The sequence below is a fragment of the Anomaloglossus baeobatrachus genome, chromosome 3 (genome assembly GCF_048569485.1).
Source record: "Anomaloglossus baeobatrachus isolate aAnoBae1 chromosome 3, aAnoBae1.hap1, whole genome shotgun sequence".
Lineage (NCBI taxonomy): Eukaryota > Metazoa > Chordata > Amphibia > Anura > Aromobatidae > Anomaloglossus > Anomaloglossus baeobatrachus.
The window spans coordinates 78,757,185-78,782,718 of NC_134355.1; the positions used below are offsets into that span (position 1 = coordinate 78,757,185).

Consider the following 25,534-nt stretch of genomic DNA (forward strand, 5'->3'; position numbering starts at 1 on the left):
ACCTCCAAATGCTTCTATTTCTTCTCATGGAAGAAAAACTATAAAGAAAAATACTTGTGATTCTTAAACTCTATATTTTCTTTCCAATGCAATGTGCACGTAGAATATAGGAATGAATATTATTTATGCCACATAGTGAAAAATGCTTAATGTTACTGCAAAAAAACCCCATCTAAATTACTATTGATAGTTTGATGACATTAAACAATTCAATTCTATTTCACCCCAAAAATTAACATTGCTAATAGAGAGCGATAACCTCTTTTATTTTATGAACCCTTCACTCTTCCATACTCAAAATTTTATTGGAAAAATGAATTTCTTTTTTTTATTTGACCTTGTCACCTACTGTGAGTGGTGCTATATTTGGAGCGACGAGGATGTGCACAGTGGGCGACCATCCTCTCACGTTACAAGCCTCATTGCACTGAGTCCTAGTAGGAGGCTGTGAATATTGATCAATGATGAACAACGCGCAGAACCGTGAAATGCGTCAGCGCATGCTGGAACATATTCTCAATATAATTTGGGTATTTTCAGCTCTTGAAATTGGTGAGGATCTGAAGCACAAAGTTAAATTTGATATATGCTGTATATGTAGAACTACTTTGCATTTACAAAGAATGGCAATTTCCTTTTTTTTTTATAGTATTTTAGTTTATTTCATCGCTCTCTGTTAAGGAAAATGAGACCAATTTCCTATCTCAATGTGGTGGTCTAGCAGATCTGAGGACAATGCTTGGCCTTTTTGGTTTGTGATGAAGAACAAGACTGAAAAAGCTCTGCTCGGCTGGTGGAGCCATTCTGGAGTTGAAAATTCTAACAGCCACATTCTCTATTTACCAGTCCTTGCAGATGTGTGCTGCCACCGGTAGACCTCTGATGTTACGGTGGTGGCTGCGAGTGGCGGTATGGCCTTACCGGGCGCGAGCGACAGGCTTTTGTAATGGGAGTTAAAAATATTTAAAAAGCGAGGAAGAAAATAATAAAATAACTAAATTAAAAAAAATAGAGTTTGATGCCAGTTGGGATATTCGGTTGTGGTATGGCCGGTATTGCTGGAGGTCCCCAGGAGTTAGGTGGTGATGCACAGTGCCAGAGGGTTGTCTCCTCATCCCCCAACTAGGGCTGGGTCCTGGGGGATGTTGAGGTAGGGATGGTGCAGCAGAGAATTATTCACCCAGAGACAGGACAGGGAGCTTTTACCTTTTTACTTGAGCGCTCCAATCTGTTTATCACAGCATCCAATGATGGAGGTACTTCCTGCCCTGATGAAAGCTGGCTTCTCTGCTGTATGGTGATAGTCTACTCTTCCTCTGCTACTATTTCCCTACCTGGGAATAGGTATCTTGGTATCCTGGGATTTCCAAGACCAGTCCAATCTGGATCTTTAATCCCTTTTGATTAGCAGGCGATGGGAATCCTGAAGAAAAACTCACTATTTCTTCCTGAAGTTTCCAGACTCAAACATGCCACTGTGCTCCCAGGAAATTCACTGCTCCTGATAAAAAAAAGGCTAATGGCAGTCTCTCAGGTTGCCACTGACCTTGGAAGTCCAGGTGACCTAGGGACTGATACCCTGCCAAGTGTGTAGCTGGACCTCCAGAGGTTTAAGCAGTTACCTCAGGTCAGGACCGTCTCCATATTACACTCCTCTCTTCACCTCACACTGGCTCTGACTGGATTTTCCTCAGAACAAAGCTCCTCCTCCTAGGGCTCACACTCAAGCGTTGGTTTTATATCAAGAGAACAGCCCTAGTAAGGGAGTGTAGCCAAATGTGTGTGTTGTGGTAAGCAGCTGAGAAAACCATAAATCATTAAGGCTAACAATACATGTTATACAGATGGAAATACACATTCAGTTATTATCTGTGGCGGCTAGGCAGACGGCGCCACAGATGCATCATGTCTAACCATAGTGGGGAAAAAAAAGTGAACCCGGTTTGCTTAATGCTGCAGTTCACTTGACAGTCGCTTTGTCAATTGTGTGTTAGGACGACCATTTATTGATTTCATTAATTCTATTTCCTACATCCTGTGCTTTGTGGTTTTGTGCTCTTAATATGGACCGCTATGGACGGGAAGGTTGTGGGTTTTGTGAACTTGACAGACTCGTAGGCATATACAAAGCTGTCAAGTTCACGCCAATTTTTGCATAGTGCTCTGCATATGGTCTGCACGACATGACTGTGTTAAAGTGGCCTAAGTAAAACTAAGTAGCAATTTGCAAACATGGCTGAAAATGACCACTTGGCCAATTAGCCCACCTCAATCAGTGATCAACAGGTGGGTTTGTTGGCCATTTGTGGTGTGGCGGATGAGATCGGATAAGTGAAGTAACAGGACCTGTGGAATCTCTGAGGATTAGTATCTCTTTTTCTTATTTTTTTTAATTTGTCTCCTCCTTTTAATTTTTTTTTTGGGGGAAGGGGGGGGGTTAAAATCCCATTAGTCATAATTTTAAAGGGAACCTGTCACCAGATTTGGGGCCTATAAGCTGTGGTCACCACCAGTGAGCTCTTATATGCAGCATTCTAACATGCTGTATATAACAGCCCAGACCGCTGTGTAGAATGTAAAAATCACTTCATAATACTCACCTGAATGGTGTTGTGGTGCAGACTGCTCGGATGGGTGTCTCCGTTCTCTAGTACTGGCGCCTCCTCTTTTGGCCATATTTGTCCTCCTTCTTCTGAAGCTTGGGTGCATGACATGTCCTATGTTATGCACACAGGCTGGCATTGAGGTCCTGTGTAGGTGCACTACAATACTTTGATCTCCCCTGTGCCTGCACAGGACCCCAGTGTCTGCTTGTGTGGATTACGTAGGACACGTCATGCACCCAGGCTTCAAATGAAGGAGGACAAAGATGGCCAAAGAGGAGGCGCCGGTAACGCAGACACTCATTTGACCAGTCTGCACCGCACCGACCCTTAGGTGAGTATTTTAAAGTGATTTTTACATTCTACACAGGGCCTGGGCTCTTATATACAGCATGTTAGATTGCTGTATATAAGAGCCCACTGGTGGTGGCTGCAGCTTAGTTGCCAAATCTGGTGACAGGTTCCCTTTAAGGGTACTTTCACACTTGCGTTTATTTCCTTCCGTTACAATCCGCCCTTTTGGAAAACAGCGGAATCCGTTAACGGATTCTGCTGTTTCCCATAGACTTGTATGGGAGACTGATTGTACCAAAAGGACCTGCGTTGCTTCCGCTGGGCGACGCTCCGTTGCTTCCGCCCAGCGGGAGGAACGCAGCATGTAACGTTATATTGAGCAGCGGAATCCTCTGGATTTCACTGCACATGCTCTTCTTCTTTTTTTTTTTTTTTTTTTTTTTTAAATCAAACTTTATTTTGGCTCGCGGTGGCCGAACGTTCAGCTGAGCGCCCGGCCGTCGACAAGCAACAGCGCTCAGCTGAGCGACCGGCCACGGGCATGCCCGGCCGCCGGCAAGTTACAGCGCTCAGCTTATCACCCGGCGGCCGGCTGCAGGGAGCGATCAGCTGATCACCCGGCGGCCGGCTACTGGGAGCGATCAGCTGATCACCCGGCGGCTGGCTGCAGGGAGCGATCAGCTGATCACCCGGCGGCTGGCTGCAGGGAGCGATCAGCTGATCACCCGGCGGCCGGCTGCAGGGAGCGATCAGCTGATCACCCGGCGGCCGGCTACTGGGAGCGATCAGCTGATCACCCGGCGGCCGGCTACTGGGAGCGATCAGCTGATCGTTCACAATAGTCTGCCGCTGGTAAAACTAAAAAAAAAAATAAAAAAAAAAAATCAAAACGAATTGCGTTGTTTTGCAGCATCCGTTGCATCCGTTGTGCCACTATATGCAACACATCCGTTGCATCCGTTACACAACGCAATGTAACGGATACCGTTCAACGCAAGTGTGAAACTAGCCTAACACTAATCTTTTAACTGCTGATTCTGTGGCAGAGGAACAAGCTGGCTTAGCTAATGAATTGAGCCAAAATCCTTTCATCACATCCCGACACAGAAGGGATGGGAGATCCCTGACACTTTTTCATTTACAGCCTAAAGGCCCAGTCACACACAACGACTTACCAGTGATCCCGACAATGATACAACCTGATAGGGATCGCTGGTAAGTCGCTGGGAGGTCGCTGGTGAGATGTCACACAGTCAGACCTTACAAACGATGCAGGAACGATACAGGTCGCAGTAGCGACCTGTATATGATCTTGGCGGTCATTGGGACCTTGTCACACAGTGTGAAACACAGAGATGGGTCCTGCCCAGCAGGACATCGCCTTAGAAGAAAATGGTCCGGACCATTCTGCAACAACCGGCGACCTCACAGCAGGGGCCTGATCGCTGGTAGTTGTCACACATAACGAGATCTCTGGCGAGCTCGCTGCTGCGTCACAGAAACTGTGGCACAGCAACAATCTCATTAGCGATCTCGTTGTGTGTGACGGGCCTTTAAGGCTATGTGCGCACTAGGCCGTTTTACCCGCGGATTTGCTGCGGAAATTTCTTGAGAAATGTCTGCAATCTTTGTGCAGACATTTCCCAGCAAATCCTATGAAAAAAAAAATAGCTGTGTGCACGCTGCGGATTTTTCTCAAGAAATTTCCTTGAGAAGATTTTCTTGAGAAAATTTCTTGAGAAAATGAGCATGTCAATTATTTTCCACAGGTACCTGCGGATTTCTGCAGTACAGCCTGCAAAATCCGCAGGGAACAACCTGCGGGAAAATCGCGGCAAATCCGCATGCGGATTTACCGTGGATTTGGTGCGGATTTTTTCCGGAGGTCCGGAAATCTTCCACTCCCAGAAGTTTCTCAAGAAATTTTCTTGAGAAACTTCACATTTCTAGTGCACACAAAGCCTAAAGTAGAACTCGGCCCCGTTCTAAAATCTGATTTCATAATTAAAATATATTAGAAAGTTTGTTCATGTTCCATTTGAAACTCATGGAAACATCTTCTGGTCTGGCCGATATCCATGCAATCTGTATAGAATCCATTGGATGGATGTGAGGACAGACTGCTCAGGATTTGTGTTGGTTTTCCATCTAATTGTTTTCTCAATGTCTTATCCGTTACATTTCTGTATTTCAGCCCTCCGCTGTCAGCTCTGAAGGTGATGCTGCAAAACCTGCAGCTAGGAAACGTGTGCTTCCAAACTGGATGTTGCTGGGAGATCTCCCAGTTCAGGCTCTTCCAACCCCTGTTATTACAGCAGGTAGGTTTATTTCTGGTGCTTGAATAATTCACACGTTCATGCACTTATCGTGGTTTTCCTGGTAATCAGCACATGGTGGATTCTCTGTAATTACGTATGTACTCGGCACACATTATAGAGTGCCGGCATTAATGGCTTCCTCTGTTTTGTCTGCTTCTAGGAATTGTTGTAGTCCCATACAGTATACAGCGGCCGCTCGTACCGCACATCCATTACTTCTGGAACATATCATGAGCTTTATATGCGTATTGTAGCAGAAAATATTTATCCTCGGTCTAGTGCAAACGTGATAAATATGACATTATGGAGTTTCAACAGCTGAAACCCCTCACTGACTGCCAATACAAGACCATTGCAGATGTGTTTTCTCTCTAATGTATAGCTGATATTGACTGTTAACAATAGCTGTGTGCTACTCTACAAGATTTAAGGAGAATTGGGAACAGTCTGGGTAGAAACATGCTGCTGTATACGAGAACAGCAAATCACAAAAACATTTCATTATTTTTCAGAGCAATAACTACTCAAAAAGCATGTGGATGTATTAAAGGGAACCTGTCTGCTGATTGTTGCCGCCCAAACCACGGACAGCATGAATCAGCCACTGACTAAATGATTGCAAACATGTATGATTTACTCTGAAATGCTCTGACGTTTCCCCCCAAAAAATAATACTTTGACAAACAGGGATGAATAGTTTCAGGTAGATCCTTCATGGCTTATTCCTGCTTCTGTTGACTGATAGGCCTCTATCTATGTGTGTGTATAGGGAGAAACCTGGCACTCATGGGAAGCAGGTTAGAGGAAGGGCCACCAGGGACCTGATTTGGCCAGGTTCAGTGTTCAGAGCCAGTCAAAATCCTAGAAACACTTTGCACCCCACCCACTAGACACACCATTGGGGGGCCTTAAGGTTATAGGGCCGCCCACTTGGAGGGTTGGTAGGGGAGAGTGAAAAAGTGTCAGTTGGAGAAGAGGAGAGGGAAGTGAAGTGTGAGGAGAAGAGAGAGGAGGTCAGGAGCAGGGCTCCTTGAGTACTAGGTGGCAGACGTTGGTCTGGGCCTGGTAGGAGCTGGAACCCCGGTCGCAGGGGATCATGTCAAGGGGCACAGATCTGCCGAGGAGGGCAGCCGGTGGCCTTGAGCCATCTCCGGGCAGGGGCCAGGGCACGGCTGGGTACGCGGACCCTATGCCGGGAAGTAGCTTCAAGCGTCCTGGTAATTTACCCGACGAGGGTGAAGTCTTCAGGATTCATCCCTCACCCGCTCCAAAATCTGGGTGCTAGCGCACCGATGGGATAGGACTTTTCCCAAAACACAGTCCCTCAAATCCAAAGCGTGAACCCTGAGAGCAAGCTCACTCAGTTAGCCATACGGGTGAGTGGGACCTGACTAGTTCCACACTACAAGGTCTAAACAGTCAAGAAGGTGCCACGGAAAAGGCCACAGGCTAACAAGCAACACCAAGGGCACGGATCCAGGCGTGCTCCCTCCTTGTTGCAGCGGTGCTCAGAATTCTGGTTTACAAACTGTCGGTGACCGTATTCTTGGACTGAGTGAGTATGCAGAAACCCTTTCCAACGGCACCCCTTTGCTACAGTCACTGGGCCCCGGGACACAACCCCCTACCCACGGAGGGGTTAAACACCTTGCTGCCATATCACCGCCACCGGGCGCCCCAGCAGCAGCGGTGGTACTCCATATTACCACGCACCATGGGTGGCGTCACGAATTTCCAAATCCCCTGTACATATCCCCCTTTTCACTTTGAGTGTGCACGCGACCCCCCCCCCCCTCTCGGGCCTGAAGACCCCTCGAGCCACCATGGCTCCGGATCCGAGCGGCTCGGCCGCTGACGCAGGGGCGGTACACCTCGAAAAACCTGCCATCACGAACAGGATACGAGCAGAACCCACTTACCTGGGTGACGTGCGCCTTGAAAGCCGAAAACCGCAAGTCAAGAGTCCTTTTCCCACCAATTCCGCCATTGTCCGCCAACTTTTCGCGCCAAAATTCTGTCTTCTCCAAGAAAGCGTGTAAAGCCTAAGCCCCGCCCTTCGTCTAGCGTGTGAGGCCAGAACCGGAGGTTCCCAGAGGGCCACAGCGCACGAAAGAGTGCTGAGAAAAGACCGAGGGGACGTGCCGGAATATAATCCCAGCGGAAGTGAAACAGGGACACCAGGACTCTGCCATAACGTTCCTGGAAGACGCAGTGTCAAGATGGCGGAACGAGACTGGTCACCGGAGAGTGCTGTTCCCGGGACCGCGACATGGATTGAGGAGGAAACTGAGCAGCTGTGCAGGAGAATGCGGACGCAGTTCCTGTTTATACTGAACCACTGGAGGGAAGAGATGCGGAGCCTGGGGATGGCGGTGCGAGCCCGTGAGATTGAAATCCCACGTGAAGAGAGGGTAAGCGGTTACGCAGTCCCTACTGATTGCCCAAATCTGGCCACAGCGGCTGAGGGATCCGGACCGCCCCCGCTCGCGGTGAGCACTCCACTGTTACCTACATTGTCCTCGGCGGACGCCGAGCTGCCCACACCAACCCCGGCAGCTGAACCTTCGGTGCCTCTACAAGAAGCTCCAGCTGCGGAGATTCCGACTATGACCCAAACTCCAGTCACTGCAGCGGTCATCCAGACACCGGCCAGACCAGACCCGGCCACCTCAACGGGCCCGTCCTCAGAGGCGGAGCACCCGGACCCTGCAACCCCGACTTCGGAGCAGTCTGTCTTTTTACTTACAGCTGCGGAAGCGGAGCCTGCAGAACCATCAGTTCCGCTACCATGCGGCGTCCCGACGGCTGTTTGGGCCGCAGGAGTTTACTTACCGCCAGCGCCAGAAACCAAAGCGCAACCAACCTAACACCGACCCCTGCGATGGGGAGATGCACGGGCTACGGCTACTGCGATTCCGTACAAAAGCGCTAGCCATGGAGCGGCGCCGGAAAAGAATTGCCGCTCAGTAGCTCGTGAGTGAAAGCACCGCCTGTGTCCGGGACCCACAGAATTGCAGCCCGATGCAGCTCTGTACCCTGGAGGGGCCGCTGGCGAAAGTCGACCCCGACTGCCTGTTGCAGTGATGGCAGCGGAGCTGGGTCATTATAACATTTTTCAATGTCAGTTGTTTTACGATGCCATAGAACTGTTAGGTATCGGTGTTTTTTGTTTATTGTTTTTCACAGTTTATTTTTCATATAGATAACAGCCAATGAAAGAGTGAATAATTGAGAATGAACGAAGAAGTTACCTGATTTAACAACTAAATTCCTTTTCAGTGTGTACAACCGGTACATGGACTCTGTTATATTTTATAGGCATATATAAGTAAACATGGACCATGGTCACAGGCCTGGCGTGACCAACACAAACTTGTGTATTATAAATAGTTGCACCTCCTGTGCCAACCAGAGTCATGTAAAGACAACACCTGGGACCTTAACCTGGTCACGGACCCGCGGATAGGTCTCCAGGGGGTCAGGTTGTTTGGGTAGCGGGTTGCTGCATCCGTGACCTTGGGACTGGACTGTCACAGGAAGGGGCTGCAACGGAGTAGGTTGAGCCTTCGTTACCAATTAAACCGGTAGCGTCCCACAATTGGATGATTAACTCCTAACAGTTACTAACGTTTAAGTAAAGCACCTCCCCTGTGTGGGACGAACCTGTTAATAAATGTTTACAATTTTTACTTTTCCCTTTTTCTGCAGTTGAAACAAAATAAACCTCTGGTGTCCTGTAGCTCGGAGACGAGCTACGTTTAACCAAGGGGGAATGTGACGCTTTGGACTATCAGGTCGTCACAGGGTATTGTGCAATCTGCCCTTTTGCACAGTATCTGCATCCTCGTTGGTTACGGATCCTTGTTCTTTGGTGTTGCTAAGATCAGAGCCAGTCAAAATTCTAGAAACACTTTGCACCACACCCACCAGACACACCATTGGGGGGCCTTAAGGGAATAGGGCCGCCCACTTGGGGGGTTAATAGGGAAGAGTGAGAAAGTGTCAGTTGGAGAAGAGGAGAGGGAAGTGAAGTGTGAGGAGAAGAGAGAGGAGGTCAGGAGCTGGGCTCCTGAGTACTAGGTGGCAGACGTTTGTCTGGGCCTGGTAGGAGCTGGAACCCCGGTCGCAGGGGATCATGTCTAGCGGCACAGATCTGCCGAGGAGGGCAGCCGGTGGCCTTGAGCCATATCCGGGCAGGGGCCAGGACACGACTGGTACGCAGACCCTAGGCCGGGAAGCAGCTTCAAGCGTCCTGGTAATTTACACGACGGGGGTGAAGTCTTCAGAATTCATCTCTCACCCGCTCCAAAATCGGGGTGCTAGCGCACCGATGGGATAGGAGTTTTCCCAAAACACAGTCCCTCAAATCCCAAGCGTGAACCCTGAGAGCAAGCTCAGCCATACGGGTGAGCGGGACCCAACTAGTTCCACACTACAAGGTCTAAACAGTGAAGAAGGAGCCACAGAAAAGGCCACAGGCTAACAAGCAACACCAAGGGCACGGATCAAGGCGTGCTCCCTCCTTGCTGCAGCGGTGCTCAGGATTCTGGTTTACAAGCTGTCAGTGTCAGTATTCTTGGACTGAGTGAGTATGCAGAAACCCTTTCCTTTCCAACGGCTCCCCTTTGCTACAGTCACTGGGCCCCGGGGCACAACCCCCTACTCATGGAGGGGTTAAACACCCTGCTGCCATATCACCGCCACCGGGCGCCCCAACAGCAGCGGTGGTACTCCATATTACTATGCACCGTTGGTGGTGTCACGAACTTCCAAATCCCCTGTACATATCCCCCTTTTCACTTCGAGTGTTTACGCGTCCCCCCCCTGCCCCCCCCCCTCCCTCTCGGGTCTGGAAACCCCTCGAGCCACCGCGGCTTCAGATCCGAGCGGTTCGGCCGCTGACACGGGGCCGGTACATATAGATTTTAAATTTTATAATATATATCAGAATGGCTTTCCAAGCACTTTATTAGGCGAAACCAGGATTGCTTGAAATGATTATGGTATGTGCACTCCTTATTTGCAGCAGAAATTTCTGCACCAAAAAGCTGCACCAAAAAAAACACTTTTTCCTTGCAGATTTGAAGCAGTTTCATGTCTGCAGCATGTCAGTTCTTTCAGCTTATTTTGCTGCATTTTACACTAATTCAAATGAATGGGGAAAAAAAATGCATCCAAAAATGCACATATTTTACAATGTTTATCTTGTCAAGAACTGCAATTTTGGTGCAGACATTTCTGCTGAAGATACACAACAAGTGCACGTACCCTTATACAATGATTTTTACAATACACCAGCCTCATCAGGTCTTTATAATATTGATTGCATTTTGTGTTGTGAAGGCTAGTGACATTCTTTTTAATCTCTAGGCCAAGTTCAGTTATTAACCTATGGCTTGGCTTGAAAATATCAGTTCACCCATAGCTCCTATATAATTGCACAAAGCCTGAAAAGCTTTTCAAAGAATTATAGGAAAAATGTCATTGTCTAAATTGTTAAAGCTGGTAGTGTCACCTTTACACAGACTGATAGATGTAATTTGTGCCAATGCCTCTTTTGTGATGGACTTTCCTGTTCAGAGAAGTCCCTGCGCCACACCTGCCAGTGTCCCTGCGCCGCACCTGGCCGTGTCTCTGCACTGTACCTGCCCATGTAAAGGTCTTTAATATATTTGAATATAAACATGCATTACTGCTATGAAAAACCTGCAAAAATGGAGATACTTGGCACACAAAAATGGCCAGTTTCATGTGAGCCCAACAACCAACGTCAAGGTGACCTAGATCCCTATCAAACTACTGCCTCTTTGGGTTAAAAAACCCTGCAAATGGAGAATTAATATCGCCTAAGGCTGAAGAGCAGGAGAGCTCAATCAGAAGGCATCACCCTGTAAACTAAGAAAAAGACTGGTGGCATATCCTACCTTTCTAATGTGAACAGGTGCAATGAACATGAAACCTAGTAAAAAAAAAAAAAAGACACAGTTGCACTCTAACGCTAAGATATGTGTAACAATGAATATGGGGATATAGACATGCAATACTGCTCTGAAAAACATGCAAAAATTTGAGAAACTTAACACACACAAATGGTCATTCTTATGCGACTCCAACAGCCAACAGCAAGACTGGCCATTTGCAGGTTCCTATCCTCCCATAAATTGTAGGTTTACTTTTAACCCAAAGAGACGCATTAGTTTGGTAGGGACCCAACAAAAAGAGGTTGCCTTGCTTTTTAGGCTGTTGGGCTCACATAAAACTGGCCATTTTTGTGTGCTAATTATCTCAATTCCTTTCTCACCTTTTCATTGGGGGACACAGACAGTGGGTTATATGGTGTCTCCAGGGGAGGCTTGACACTAGGTTTGAAAAAAGTTAGCTCCTCCTCCCACAGCATATAACCCCAGCTAGGCGGGAACTAGCTCAGTTTTTCCTAGTGTCAGCAGGGAGGCTGACATGTCTGTACTGAGCTCCACCAGAGGTGCCTCAGGCCAGCTTATTTTTACTTTTTTATTTTGTTTTTCTTTTCTTATTCATTCTATTTTTGATAGGGGCAATACCAGGGTGCCTTGCCACCCCCGTTCCCTCCATGTACGGGCAGAGGAAACCTGGCGTGCACAAGCCGTCAGTCTTCCCTCGCGCCCAAGTGGTCAGGTCTGCGTACCCCTCCAGGCTCCCTGGAAGCACCTCACAGAGGTGGCTCCAGAGGGCTAAGCAGAGCCGAGCACCTGCTAGCCTTGAGCCGAAGATGCGTCCCCGAGATCCCCACATCCCAGGACCGACGCGTCTTCAGACGGAGCAAGAGCAGGTAGGGAGACGACGAGTCAGTCCCCTGCATTCAAACCGCCGCCTGGAAAGGCGCCGGTGGGGCGATGCAGGCCGTGATCCCGGGGAAGCATCATAAATTTAGCTCCCGGTGTCGGCCTGCATTCTAGCAACGCCCCCTCCACTGCTCCAGAAGCCGCTCCCTCTAGTGGGCCGTCTCTCCCCTCCATGCTGCCAGAGAACACTGGACGCCATTACATGTGGGGAGCAGACACGGGTGAGATCGCCTCCTTGGCTCTGCGATTCTGCAGCACTATATACCGCTCTGCTCAGTGGTATATCACTGTCTTTCTAGCGGTGTGTGTGTGTCTGCTGGCTGGCGGTGTATATCAGCTTTTAGCAGTATATACTAACTGTGCCTGTAGGTATATACCGACTGTTTGACAGGGTGTGCTACTTTACTCGGTATACACCGGCTCTGCATAGCAGTCATTTATAATACTGCTAGCAGCTCCTCACCCACAGCAGTCCCTTTATAATACTGCTAGAGGCTCACTGTACTTATTGTGGAACTGTTGCTGACATGCGTAACCGCAAGGGTGATAAAGCTTCCCAGGTCCATCCTCTATGGACCTGTACTATGCTTGTATCACCTGTGGACGCTCGTTTTTGTAATGGCCGAAGCTATCCACTATGCCGGGGCTGCGATGCCCCTACTACCGTGTCACAACAGCCTCCGCTGCCGGACCAGGAGGTCGTGCAGTCTGTGGATTTGGCTGCGGCCACTATCCAGGCAGTACCCCAGTCTGATGACGTTATTCCTGCCTGGGCTCTTCTAATGTCTAAGAGGTTAGATGACCTGGCCGCTCAGATATCCCAGCCTTCCACAGGCTCTCACAGCCTCCCCCCGGCTCAGCTCCCCCAGGGGAGTCCGCCTTCGTCTGGTGTCTCGTTCCCAGTACGTAAAAAGGCTGTCTCCAAAAAGCGCCATTGCGACCGTTACGTCTCGTCCGACTCGGACGATGATCAGTCTGACTCAGGCTCCGTGACCTTTAGTAGTCACGATTCCCAAGACTCTGACTCTGATTCAGATGTCCCTTCTGAGTCTAGACATATGGAAGACACATTAATTTCGGCTGTCAATCACTGTCGATTTCTGATCAGCCTTCGGACCCGACTTCTCAGTCGGCAATCAAGCGGGCCAAGAAGCCTCCTAAGTCCGTTGCCCAGGATCCGATTTTTCATCAAATCATATCTAAACGGTGGGATCACCCTGATAGGAGGTTTAATAAAAAAATCCTCCTCTTCATTCGCTTATCCCTTTCCATCGGAACTGGTTAAGCTCTGGTCAGTACCCCCCGTTGTGGATCCGCCAGTATCCTGGCTGGCTAAACACACGGTTATGTCTGTCTCAGACACCGCGTCTCTCAAGGACTCGTCTGACCGCGCAATTGATGCTGCGGTCAAATCTATTTTCCAGGCTTCCAGCTCCTCTCTGCGCCCCCTGTTTGCCTTGACATGGGTGGCGAGAGCTATGAGTGTGTGGAGTAGGAACTTACGCAAGTTGCTTCGCTCTTGCAATATTCCTTCAGAGGCTCTTGAGATCCTTGATTTGTTCTCTCTAGCCTCTAATTACTTGCTTCACGGCTCCTTAGATGCAGCTAGTTTGTCAGCCCTAACGGCAGCCAACGCTGTTTTTGCCTGCAGAGTCCTGTGGCTAAAGATATGGAACGCGGACAGTGCCTCCAAGAAATCCCTGTCCACACTCCCCTTCCAGGGTCTTCGTCTGTTTGGAGAATCCCTGGGCAAGCTTATATCTGAGACGACGGGTGGTAAAAGTACCATTCTAACCAAAAACCATCACAGGGGTCGTCGCAACGCTCAGATCAGGGATCCGGTCCCTCAAGGGACTCTTCCAGGCGTTCCCACTCCATGCAATCTAAACCCAAGGGACCTCGCCCCGCGAAGGCCCCTTCAGCATGACGCCAGGTACCCCTCAGAGCAGACTCCTGTTGGAGGGCGGCTTCTGCTTTTTCGGGATATCTGGCTAGAGCATACTCACGATGCTTGGGTTCGAGAAATCGTCACCTCAGGTTACAAGATCGATTTCCATTCCCTACCGGCCAATAGGTTTCTGCGTTCTCGGCTTCCAAAGTCCACAACGCAAAGCCAGGCCTTATTTCAGGCCATAGCCTCTTTATAGAAAGCAAACGTTATCATTCCAGTGCCCCTGGAACAGCGCGGCAAAGGTTACTATTCAAACCTCTTTGTCGTCCCCAAAAAAGATGGCTCTGTCCGTCCTATCCTGGACCTCAAAAGGCTAAACAGGTCCGTGCGGATTCGGACCTACCGAATGGAATCATTGTGAGCCGTACTAGCTGCTATGGAACCGGGAGAATTCCTAGCTTCCATAGACATTCAAGATGCTTATTTACACATTCCCATATGTGTATCGCATCAACGGTTCCTACGTTTTGCCGTAGGACACCGTCATTTCCAATTCAGGGCCCTTCCCTTTGGACTGGCTACTGCGCCTCGGGTCTTCACAAAGGTCATGGCGGCCGTCATGTCCATTTTACACCCCAGAGGCGTTCTGGTCGTTCCCTATTTGGACGACCTACTTGTCAAGGGGAGCTCTCCTCAAGTTTGCTCAGAAAGCGTGCAAATTTACCCAGACACGCTCTCAAGGCTAGGGTGGCTTCTTAACTCAACAAGTCATCCCTCATTCCTCATCAGCGCATCACCTTTTTAGGTATGCTGATAGACACGGTTCAGGCCCGGGGTTTTTCTTCCAGAATACAAGAGGTCTTCCCTGATCCGGGCCGCCCAATCCCTCCGCTCCCGCCGTTACCCATCCCTCCGGAGTGGGATGAGAGTGTTAGACAAGATGGTAGCAGTCATGGAAGCCGTGTCATTTGCCCAATTCCATTTGCGCCCTCTACAACTGGATCTTCTGTCCTCTTGGGACAAGAATCCAGCCTCTCTAGACCGGTCAGTCCGCTTATCTCGGACTGCCCTCAGCTCCCTCGTCTGGTGGACTCAGGTCTCATACCTATCTCAGGGGAAGTCCTTCCGCCCTGTCCACTGGCACGTAGTCATGACAGATGCCAGCCTGTTAGGCTGGGGGGCGGTGTGTCTCCACCACACTGCTCACGGACGCTGGTCTCCCCCCGAGCGATCCCTTCATATCAACGTTCTGGAGATCAGGGCCATATTTCTGGCCCTTCAGACCTTTCAACCCTTTCTTCTGGGCCTCCCGGTTCGGATCCAGTCAGACAATGCCACGGTTGTGGCTTACGTCAACCGTCAGGGAGGAACTCGCAGCAGGGCAGCGATGAAAGAAGTCTCCAGGATTCTTCTTTGGGCAGAGATGCACATTCCCATTATTTCAGCTGTCCATATTCCGGGGATAGACAACTGGGCCGCAGACTTTCTCAGCAGGCAAGGTCTAGCGGCAGGGGAATGGTCCCTCCACGACGAGGTGTTCCATCAGATCACTCTTCGTTGGGGGCTCCAAGATGTGGACCTCATGGCGTCTCGGCTAAACGCCAAAGTACATCCCTTCGTATCCCGGTCGAGAGACCTGCTAGCGCTCGGCTCCGACGCTCTAGTCCTCCCGTGGTCGCAGTTTCGCCTGCCATACGTTTTCCTTCCGTTCCCTCTCATTCCGAGAGTAATCAAGAAAATCAAAGCGGAGGGAATCCCGGTGATCCTCGTGGCCCCGGACTGGCCCAGAAGAGCCTGGTTTCCAGAGCTCCTCCACCTTCTCGGCGACACTCCCTGGAGTCTTCCCGACCGCCCGGATCTTCTGTCGCAAGGTCCAATATTCAACCAGAATACAGCACAGCTGCATTTGACGGCGTGGCGCTTGAATCCTTGATTCTAGCCAAGTCTCATCTTTCTTCCAGGGTAGTTCAGTCCTAGTGTGACCGTCATAATCGGTCGCCCCTGACCTTTTCAATCCCTAATGTTCTTGCCTTTTTGCAAGACTGTATGGACTCGGGTCTTGCTCTCAATACCCTTAAAGGACAAGTTTCTGCCTTGTCAATTTTTTTCCAGAAGCAGCTGGCTTCTCGCCCTCAGGTCCGTACCTTCCTTCAAGGGGTGGCGCATTTGGTCCCCCCTTATCGTCACCCCTTAGATCCCTGGGATCTGAATTTGGTTCTCGGAACACTTCAGCTTCCTCCTTTCAAACCTTTGAGAGAAATCTCTCTTCAACGGCTGTCTTGGAAAGTTGCCTTTTTAGTCGCTATTACCTCTATCAGGCGAGTGTCCGAACTGGCAGCTCTGTCCTGTCACTCACCTTACCTGATATTCCATCATGATAAGGTGGTCCTTCGGCCTTTCCCCGCCTTCCTTCCGAAGATCGTATCCTCTTTCCACCTGAACGAGGACATTGTGTTGCCGTCATTCTGCCCGGCCCCGGTCCACTCCTTTGAGAAAGCCCTTTACACTCTCGATCTTGTCAGGGCTCTGCGGATCTACATCTCCAGAACAGCGCCGTTGCGCAAGTCTGATGCCCTTTTCGTCCTCTCAGAAGGACACAAAAAGGGTGAGCGGGCTTCCAAATCCACGATTTCTCGATGGATAAGGACTGCCATGTGTGAATCTTACAAAACACGAGGTGTTGTTCCTCCTCAATCTGTGCAGGCCCACTCTACACGAGCAGTAGGTGCCTCCTGGGCTATCTGCCATCAGGCTTCGGCGGCCCAACTTTGCAAGGCCGCTACCTGCTCCAGTGTGCACACGTTTACAAAATTCTACAGAGTGCATACGCATGCATCCGCGGATGCTGCTCTTGGAAGACAAGTCCTTCAGGCGGCAGTGGCCCATTTATAAGTGGCCACTGCTCGATTTGTTGACAGTGTTGATATGTGTTCCCTGCAGTTGTTAGTCAGCTCTTAGGCTGATGATCTACACTGTTAATAGTTCAGTTCCCACCCAGGGACTGCTTTGGGACGTCCCACTGTCTGTGTCCCCCAATGAAAAGGCGAGAAAGGAAAGGACATTTTTGTGTACTCACCGTAAAATGGCTTTCTTGGAGCCTTTCATTGGGGGACACAGCTCCCACCCTTGTGGTTTTGGTTGTCCTTCTCCTACTGCTTTTACACCAAACTGAGCTAGTTTCCTGCCTAGCCGGGGTTATATGCTGTGGGGGGGAGGAGCTAACTCTTTTTTTCAAACCTAGTGTCACGCCTCCCCTGGAGACACCATATAACCCACTGTCTGTGTCCCCCAATGAAAGGCTCCAAGAAAGACATTTTACGGTGAGTACACAAAAATGTCCTTTTTTGCAAGTTTTTGCATATTCGTAATACATGTCTATACGATCACATGTCTTAGCACTACAGAGTGCAACTGTCCTTTTTGATACTTGGTCTTTATTGTATGAATGTTCTCACCCCTGTCACCCTGAGATCAGCTCTTGAGGACTTAATCATAAATTGAGTTTGTACTTTTTGTAATAAAGTTTACAAAACACAAAAATTGAACAGAATCTTATGTAAAAAAACAACCCAAAATACCCCACAGTGAATCTGGATAATCACAAACCTAATCCTCATTGACACATCCACCGTGAGGGAGTTCTTTCAGGAACACGACGAGATATAGTTAAAAATAATAATGTAACATAAAGGAGAGAAATAGGCTCTAGGGATCTCTGGAGAACTGTGTGTTATTAGCAGATGAGTAATGGGATTACACTGTACACATTCTCCCCAGAAATGTGCAAAATCTGTGGATTTCTGATGTTGGTAGTAATGCTATGGTCATACACGGTGTAGTGCTGTAAAGCCCTTACTCCATTGTTTCTCTTTATACTTGTATGTTTTCTTTGCCTTTTGAGATCACACAGCAGGGGACATGGGAGTCTGAGGACCCCGCTTTTGACATGGGTGTCCTCATATAGGTATCATCTGCCTCTATTTGGATATGAAGTGTACTTGTTGTGAATCAGGATAAAAAATACTGCATCTTATTAGTTGGACCGTGAATTATGCCTGAGAGCAGACTGGCTGTGCATCTCATGACCCGAACTCAAAACCCTAATGGACAGACATGAAGCTAATGCGTTTTAGTCATGATTGTGAATGTCAGATATGCGAGGCCGCTTTACACGCAACAACATCGCTAACTAGGTGGGGTCTCGGAATTTGTGATGCACATCCGGCCTCGTTAGCTACATCGTTGCGTGTGAAACGCACGAATGACCGTTAACGATCAAAATGACTCACCTGATCGTTGACGCGTCGTTCCTTTCCCGATTATCGTTGCTGTTGCAGGACACAGGTTATTCGTCGTTCCTGCAGCAGCACACATCGCTACGTGTGACACCTCAGGTATGAGGAATCACGTTACCTGCGCCACCCGCAATGAGGAAGGAAAGAGGTGGGCGGGATTTTTGGCTTAGTGGTGCCGAATGAACTGCCCCCTTAGAAGGGAGGCGGTTCACCGGCCACAGCGACGTCGCTAGGCAGGTAAGTATGTGTAACGGTGACTAACGATATTGTGTGCCACGGGCAGTGATTTGCCCGTGACGCACAAACTACGGGGGCGGGTGCGATCAGCAGCGACATCGCTGTGGGTAAAGTGGCCTTTAGACTGCATCCAGGCAGAAATGAATACAGATAAGCATGAGCTAGTTTCTTGTGGAAAACACAGAGCATGGCTTCTTGACTACTTCATAGATTCCATAAAGATGAATAAAGGAAGTCCTGCAACTGCCCAGACACAGCGAGAACATACAAATTCCTTGCAGACGCTGTCCTTTGTGGGATTTGAGCCCCATCGATTCAAGGCTACGGTGCTGACTACTGAGCAGTTGTACTCAGTGGTTAGCACTGAGGACTTGGGCAGAAATGAAAAAAAAAATAACCTGTTGGCACCATCATTAGGCTATGTCCGCACGTCTGCGTTCTGGCTTGACAATCTGCATCGTTTTGACAAATGTAAACATTGCGTTTGACAAAAAAAAAGCGGTAAAAACGCATGCGTTTTCGATGGGTTTGTGATGTGTTTTTTCCACGTAAACAGGGCGTTTTGAGATTGAGAAGTCAATGGGTGTAAAATGCAACCAAAACGCAATAAAGTGACATGCTGATTTTTTTTTTAGTAAACTATTTTGTCAAACAAAATGCCTAAATAAAGCAACGTGCGCATGGAAATTCTGATTTCTCATAGAATTTGCTGGGGAAGCAAAACGCATGCATTCTGTCATTGACACAGTACAGTTTAAAAAGCAAGAAAAAAAGCGCAACGTGCACACAGACCCTTAATAATGGCAAGACGTCGAATATTGCTTGTAACAATGCCAAAATCCAAAGTGTATGGTGGTGCTCTGCTTAACATCCAATGAATGGAAAAGATCAGCAATACATAGTCATGAGAAAAGGTAAGTGGTACTCGCCATACTGTATATAATGGACAACTGTTTAGGTCCATATATTTTACATTCAGAGATTTTTTTTTTTTTTCTTAAGGCTGGCAGGGGCAAATGTTATCAGTACAGATGCCTGAATCACTCACTGACCTGTATTAAATCAGGATTCCTTATCTATACATTTACAGAAGACCCCAGTATAAGCTGTCACTCACACGGTGTAATAAGATTTACAGAGACGGTTTGAGGCCAGGCTCCTTGGAAATTTCCTGAGAGATTATTCTTGATCTCTGCGCTTCTTGTGGTTTTGAGCCTCCAGAGACAATGTTCAGCCTTCTCTAGATATTACATGAAGTCTCATGGCTCCCTGTTATGTCCTCGGGGGGCACCAGTTAGGCTTGAACTGGTATTTTTGTGATGGGACTGTTCCTAATGTATAGTCCTGCACAAATGTGATATCTGTTCACACAGCCGCATGTTCTGGCGTACAGGGCTCATATTTATTCCATTTTAAGATCCTCTTATGTATGGTCATTGTTTTGAACCCCTTTTAGGACTTGTGGGGTCTTATGGGCTTTGAAGCACAGAACAAAAGATAACAGACACAGTGACACACACAACTATGTAGCATGATTTTATTTATATTTGTTGGACTGATACAACTTGCACTCATGAGCTTCTAGAAACGCTCCCAGGTCCACTTTTGGATGCAGGTTTCTTAAGCTCTTTGTGATCTGGATTGTGTCTCTCCTCCTTCTGTCTTCATTATTTGGTTTCCCCACCCGGTGTCAAATGTTTAAAATAACATTGTAAGACGCTCTAGTGATGAATAAATCAAATTAATATCATTGGGCTATGTCCGCACTCTGCCTCTTTGTGGTGACCACAAAACTGCACCCTGTGGTCAGAAAACATGAAGCATGTTGGTCACTAAAACGCATCCAAAAACTCAAGCGTTTACCATGCGTTTTTGAAAATACGTTTTTTGATTTTTTTTTTTTTATTCAATTGGTGAAAAATAGTGATGGGCGGACTAGACTGTAAAGTCCAATATAATAAAGAAGAAAAAGTCTGGCTTAAACTGCTCTTAATCTAGGTGCTGGCGGGTAATATATTAATGACAAATAGCAAAGTAACCCGAGCACTCAATAAGGAAAGAGAGGAGAATTTGGATGCATGTGTTTTTATTTACAACCGACAACAGTGCAAAAATGTGAACCCTGACACAAAGCAACAAACCAACGTTTCGGTTTATCAGACCTTTCTCAAGGTAGTTGCTTATAATAGAGATGCAGGGGCACACGGGTCACAAGGACAGCCGTCAGGGTAGAGAGTAAGTGGAGGGCATCACATTCAGCAGTATGCGGTATCAGGATGGTGGTGATGTGGTGAGTATACACAGAGACAAGGAAGGAAAGGAGAGGACGCCTGCTAATAGAGGACCATGAGGTGCTGGAACAGCAGTGGTAGTGGTAATGGCACTGCTGCAAATCTGGACCAATAATTGAGATGCTGCAGATTTTTTTCTGCATTAAAATCTGCCAGGGAAAAAAATGCAGCGTTGGCACAGGGTTTCAGAAATCTCAGACTTTGCTGGCTACAGGAGAGGCTTGCAAATTTTGGTGCAGATTTTGAAAAGAAAAGATCAAAAAACGCAGTGTGTGTGCACAAGGCCTTACTCTCCCCAACAGATGTCGTCAGGGGGAGAAAAGGATCTGACCTGTTGCATTTCCAGTGGTCAGTTCTTTTGTTTTATGAATGATAATCTTCTGCCAGAGCAGTCTGATAGCGGCATTCTCCTAGAGAACACTGGAGCGCTCAGCCAAGTTGAGTGATCCTGTGTATGGGGGGGTCAAAAGAGATAGTTGGCGGTTATATGATAATTAGGTTGACGGCTATCGAATATGTATACGGGCCTTGAGTTTTACATGTGTCTTTCAGCATTGCACGCATCCTGAAAAATATCATCCGAACTTGTACAATGTAACACGTTGATAAGAAGTTAATAAAGCATGAGTACCTAGCGAAATCTTTACGGCATAGCTCCGGCACACACATAGTAAAACTAATAAATTTTATTGGACATCTAATATATAAAGCTTAATGTGTGTATATGTGTGTGTATGTATGTGTGTATGTCCGGGATTGGCATCTGCACCGTTGCAGCTACAGCCACAAAATTTTGCACACTCGCACTACTGGACCCCGAGAGCATTATAGGCTATGTTTTGAGTGGAAATTTTAACCCCGCACTTTACAGTTATTCACCAAAAACCCTGCCTCCATTAAAGCGAATGGAGCTGGGAGCCACAGTGCAGCCAGAACTTCAGAACAATGAGCAGCCACGCCCTTATATGGAATGTTGGCGTGTCACAATGCAGCCAGGGAAAGAGACAGACACAGGGAAAGAGGCAGACACAGACAGGGTAAGAAACAGACATAGACAGGGCAAGAGACAGATACAAAGAGACAGACACAGGGAAGCAGACAGACGGAAAGAAAGGGAAAGAGACACAGGGTAAGAGACAGATAAAGACAGGTAAAGAGACAGACACAGGGAAAGAGACAGACGGAAAGAGAGACAGGGAAAGAGATTGAGACAGACTGAGAAAGAGACAGTCAGAGACAGACAGGGAAAGAGACAGACAGACAAAAAGATAGAGAGGGAGACCGAGATATATACAGAGGGGGAGACAGACAGAGAATGGGAGAGAAACAGAGAGACAGTTACTGTCCTGGGCGTTAATACATTCTATTTATACATTCTATCCCGGGAATGTTAATACATTCTATTTTGTTAAAAGCAGTTATTAACCCGGGCAAAGCCGGGTAGTACAGCTAGTATAATATATAATTAGTATACGCAAAAATATTGAAACGGTACCTTCAAGGTGATGACTCAATTATGAAGGTGCCAATTCCCATATTATTAATGCACTTTATATAGTGTACAAGTCATCACATTGACTGGTAAGTATTTATATGTTCAATAACAGTTATTAGTTTTCCATTTTTGTCTTTATGACGCCTTATTTTATGCATCCTGGATTATCGTCCAGGTACACAAACATTTTAGTGAAGACACAAAACAAAATTGGGGCCAAGCTTCAAAAACAACTACTACAACATTGCTTACTATTCTGCATTATGCTTTGATTAGGAAAGGTCCTCTAATGTCCTACTTGCAGGCCCAGCTATGGCATCTTCACTTCTGTCTTGGCTTGACAGCAGAGGGCTTCCTCTTAATTTGTGCCGTCGATGTGTTTCTCAGGCTTATTTCTTTAGCTGTTACCTCCCGTCTCTTGCATGACTACTACAAAGACAAAGAAGGACTGCTGACAACTGTGACTTGTATGATGACTTTAAGGAGTGGTCCGAAGGCTTAAGAAATTTTCTTCTAAATCCCTATTTATTGCCATAATCTAAACTAATTACCAGTACGGATGAATTTAAAAATTACCTCTCCTTCCTTGACTTTACAAACTACTATTGATTTATTTTTTATCTCCACTTCCTGCCTGCTGACTCTTTGGTTAAGAATCCCAGTGCATGCTGGGATACTCAAATGAAGCATTATTGGGGAGCAGAGGCTACATTCACTGTCAAAGCTCCTGCCCCCTACCTGAAATGAAGCATCACAAGGTTAATAGGCAGAGGCTACGGTCACTGTCACAGCTCCTGCCCATTCCGTGAATTGAAGCGTCCTTAGGGGGCAGAGGCTAAGGTCACTGTCACAGCTGCTGCCCACTACCTGAAATGAAGCGTCATCAGGGGGCAGAGGCTACTGTCATTTAACAGCTTCTGCCCTTTCCTTGAAACAAAGCGACATCGGGGGTCAGAGGCTACGACCACTGTCACTGCTCCCTCCCTGAAACGAAGCGTCATCGTGAGGCAGAGGCCACAGTCACTCACAGCCCCTGCCTCCTCCCTGAAACGAAGTGTCATTGGGGGGCAGAGGTCACAGTCACTGCCAGAGCCCTAGGCACCACCCTAAAACAAAATGTCATCAGGGGCAGAGGTCATGATCAATGTCACAGCCCCTGCCCCCTCCCTGAAATTAATTGTCATCGTGGGACAGAGGTCACAGTCAATGTCACAGCCTCTGCGCCCTCCATGAAATAAGCGTCATCAGTGACACTTGTTTCACGGGCTGCTCAGTCACGGCACTGTCTGTGTTGCTGAGTCAGATCAGTTGAGTTGGCAACAGAGCAGAGCACACTGTTCGTGCATGGTGTCAGAGTACCCGGTGGCACATTCAGAGACGAGCGCCACCCCCACAAGTGACCCCAGCCTCTGCACCTGATGATGCTTTGTTTGAGTATTTCAGCATGCACTGGGATTCTCAGATGTAGCGTCATCTCAGGAAGTGGGCAAAAAAAAAATAAACCCATAGTAATTAGTGTAGTTAGGGAAGGATAGGGAATTTTTAATGCAGCCATATTAGAAATTAATTTAGATTATGGAATAGGTAGGGATTTAGATGAAAATTTCTTCAGCTTTCAAACCACTGCTTTAATTCAATAGGGGAGAGCAAGCTCTTGGTCTAGAGATATATCAGTCACTGATTAATACCCCCACCCGTCCCCTGACTGCTAAGTCCAGAATTAGTAAGGATTCCTATAAATAAAAAGATAATGTTAATTATTTTCCACAAGCCTGTATAGCTGTCTTCTCCGCTCCTAATGCCCTATAACCACCTGCTGACAGGAGCCATGTTTAATATGACAGGTTCTCTTTGAGCAGGTTATGTTTCCAGCGGTTGTCAGAGAAAGTCGCAACACTTGTCCCTTTATTAGCAAGGACCTTGTCTCACTAACTGCAGTCACAATAAACTTAATCCTTTAACTGACATTCCCGTTAGGCATTAAACACAGGCAACAATGTCTACTTTTGTGTCCTCAAAAATAATCTTCGAAGAACAGAACACGTATGGTTCTAGGAGCGATTTATTATTTAATTTCTCGCTTCAATAAACGTGCCTAAGTAAATCTGATCCGTCGGGGGTTTTTTTTGTGTTTTTTGGTACGAGAACAGACCAGATTTCATAGAATTTCTTCAGAGATTAGTCAGTTTTATTCATTTTTTTTTCACTGATTGAGAAGAAAAAGTTTCTCCACCCTCTATCAATAAAGCGGGCTTTACATGCAACGACATCGCTAACGAGATGTCGTTGGAGTCACAGAATTCGTGACGCACATCCGGCCTCGTTAGCGTTTACTCGCCTAATCGTTGATCGTTGACACGTCGTTCTAATCCCGATTATCGTTACTGTTGCAGGACGCAGGTTGTTTGTTGTTCCTGCGGCAGTACACATAGCTATGTGTGACACCGCAGGAACGAGGAACAACATCGTACCTGCGGCCGCCGGCAATGAGGAAGGAAGGAGGTAGGCGGGATGTTACGGCCACTCATCTTCACCCTTCCGCTTCTATTGGGTGGCCGCTTTGTGACGCCACTGTGACACCGCACGAACCGCCCCCTTAGAAAGGAGGTGGTTTGTCGGCCACAACGACGTCGCTAGGCAGGTAAGTATGTGTGACGGGTGTTAGCGATGTGTGCCATGGGCAACAATTTGACCGTGACTCACAACCGACGGGAACGGGTGCTTTCACCAGCGACATTGCTAGCGATGTTGGTGTGTGTAAAGTGGCCTTTAGTGAAAAAATGGGCATTGATGGCATCTGAGTGCTGTCTCGTATTTTTTTATTTTGCAGACCCGTAGATTTTAAAGGGAACTTGTCAGATGTAATATGCACAGAGAAGCACGAGCTGTCCTGGGTGCATATTGCTAATCCCTGCTTAACTGTCCCTGTATCTAGTGGCATAGATGAAGAGATCTTTAGAAAAAGTATTGCTAAAGATCTTGTATCGTACGCTAATGAGCGCAGGGACTAGTCCAAGGAGTGTTATTTCCCCTGACTAGTTTGCCCTCTTAGCGTGTTAGCACGCCCACAAGTAAGGCTAGTTTCACACTACGTCTTTTTAACATCCGCTGAAAACGTTTTTTTAGCGGAAGTACGGATCCTGCTTTTACAGCAAATAACGTATGCAAACGCATATGTTATTTTGCAGGATCCTGCACTGGATGTTTAGGGGCGGGCATTGGAGTCATGTGATCGGGAGTGAGGGGAACTAGACTGGGAGGAGGCTTCTGACAGCTGCAGACGCTGGTA

At 47.6% G+C, this 25,534-nt stretch overlaps 1 protein-coding gene across 1 annotated transcript in view; it reads left to right on the forward strand.

The window, feature by feature from the left end:
- The window catches only part of APLF (aprataxin and PNKP like factor), a 292,482-nt gene that overhangs the window by 131,196 nt on the left and 135,752 nt on the right, over window positions 1–25,534 (forward strand). Inside the window, exon 5 of the mRNA XM_075339273.1 lies at window positions 5,092–5,215. Coding sequence (XP_075195388.1) covers window positions 5,092–5,215 — 124 coding nt within the window. The remainder of the gene's footprint in view (window positions 1–5,091; window positions 5,216–25,534) is intronic.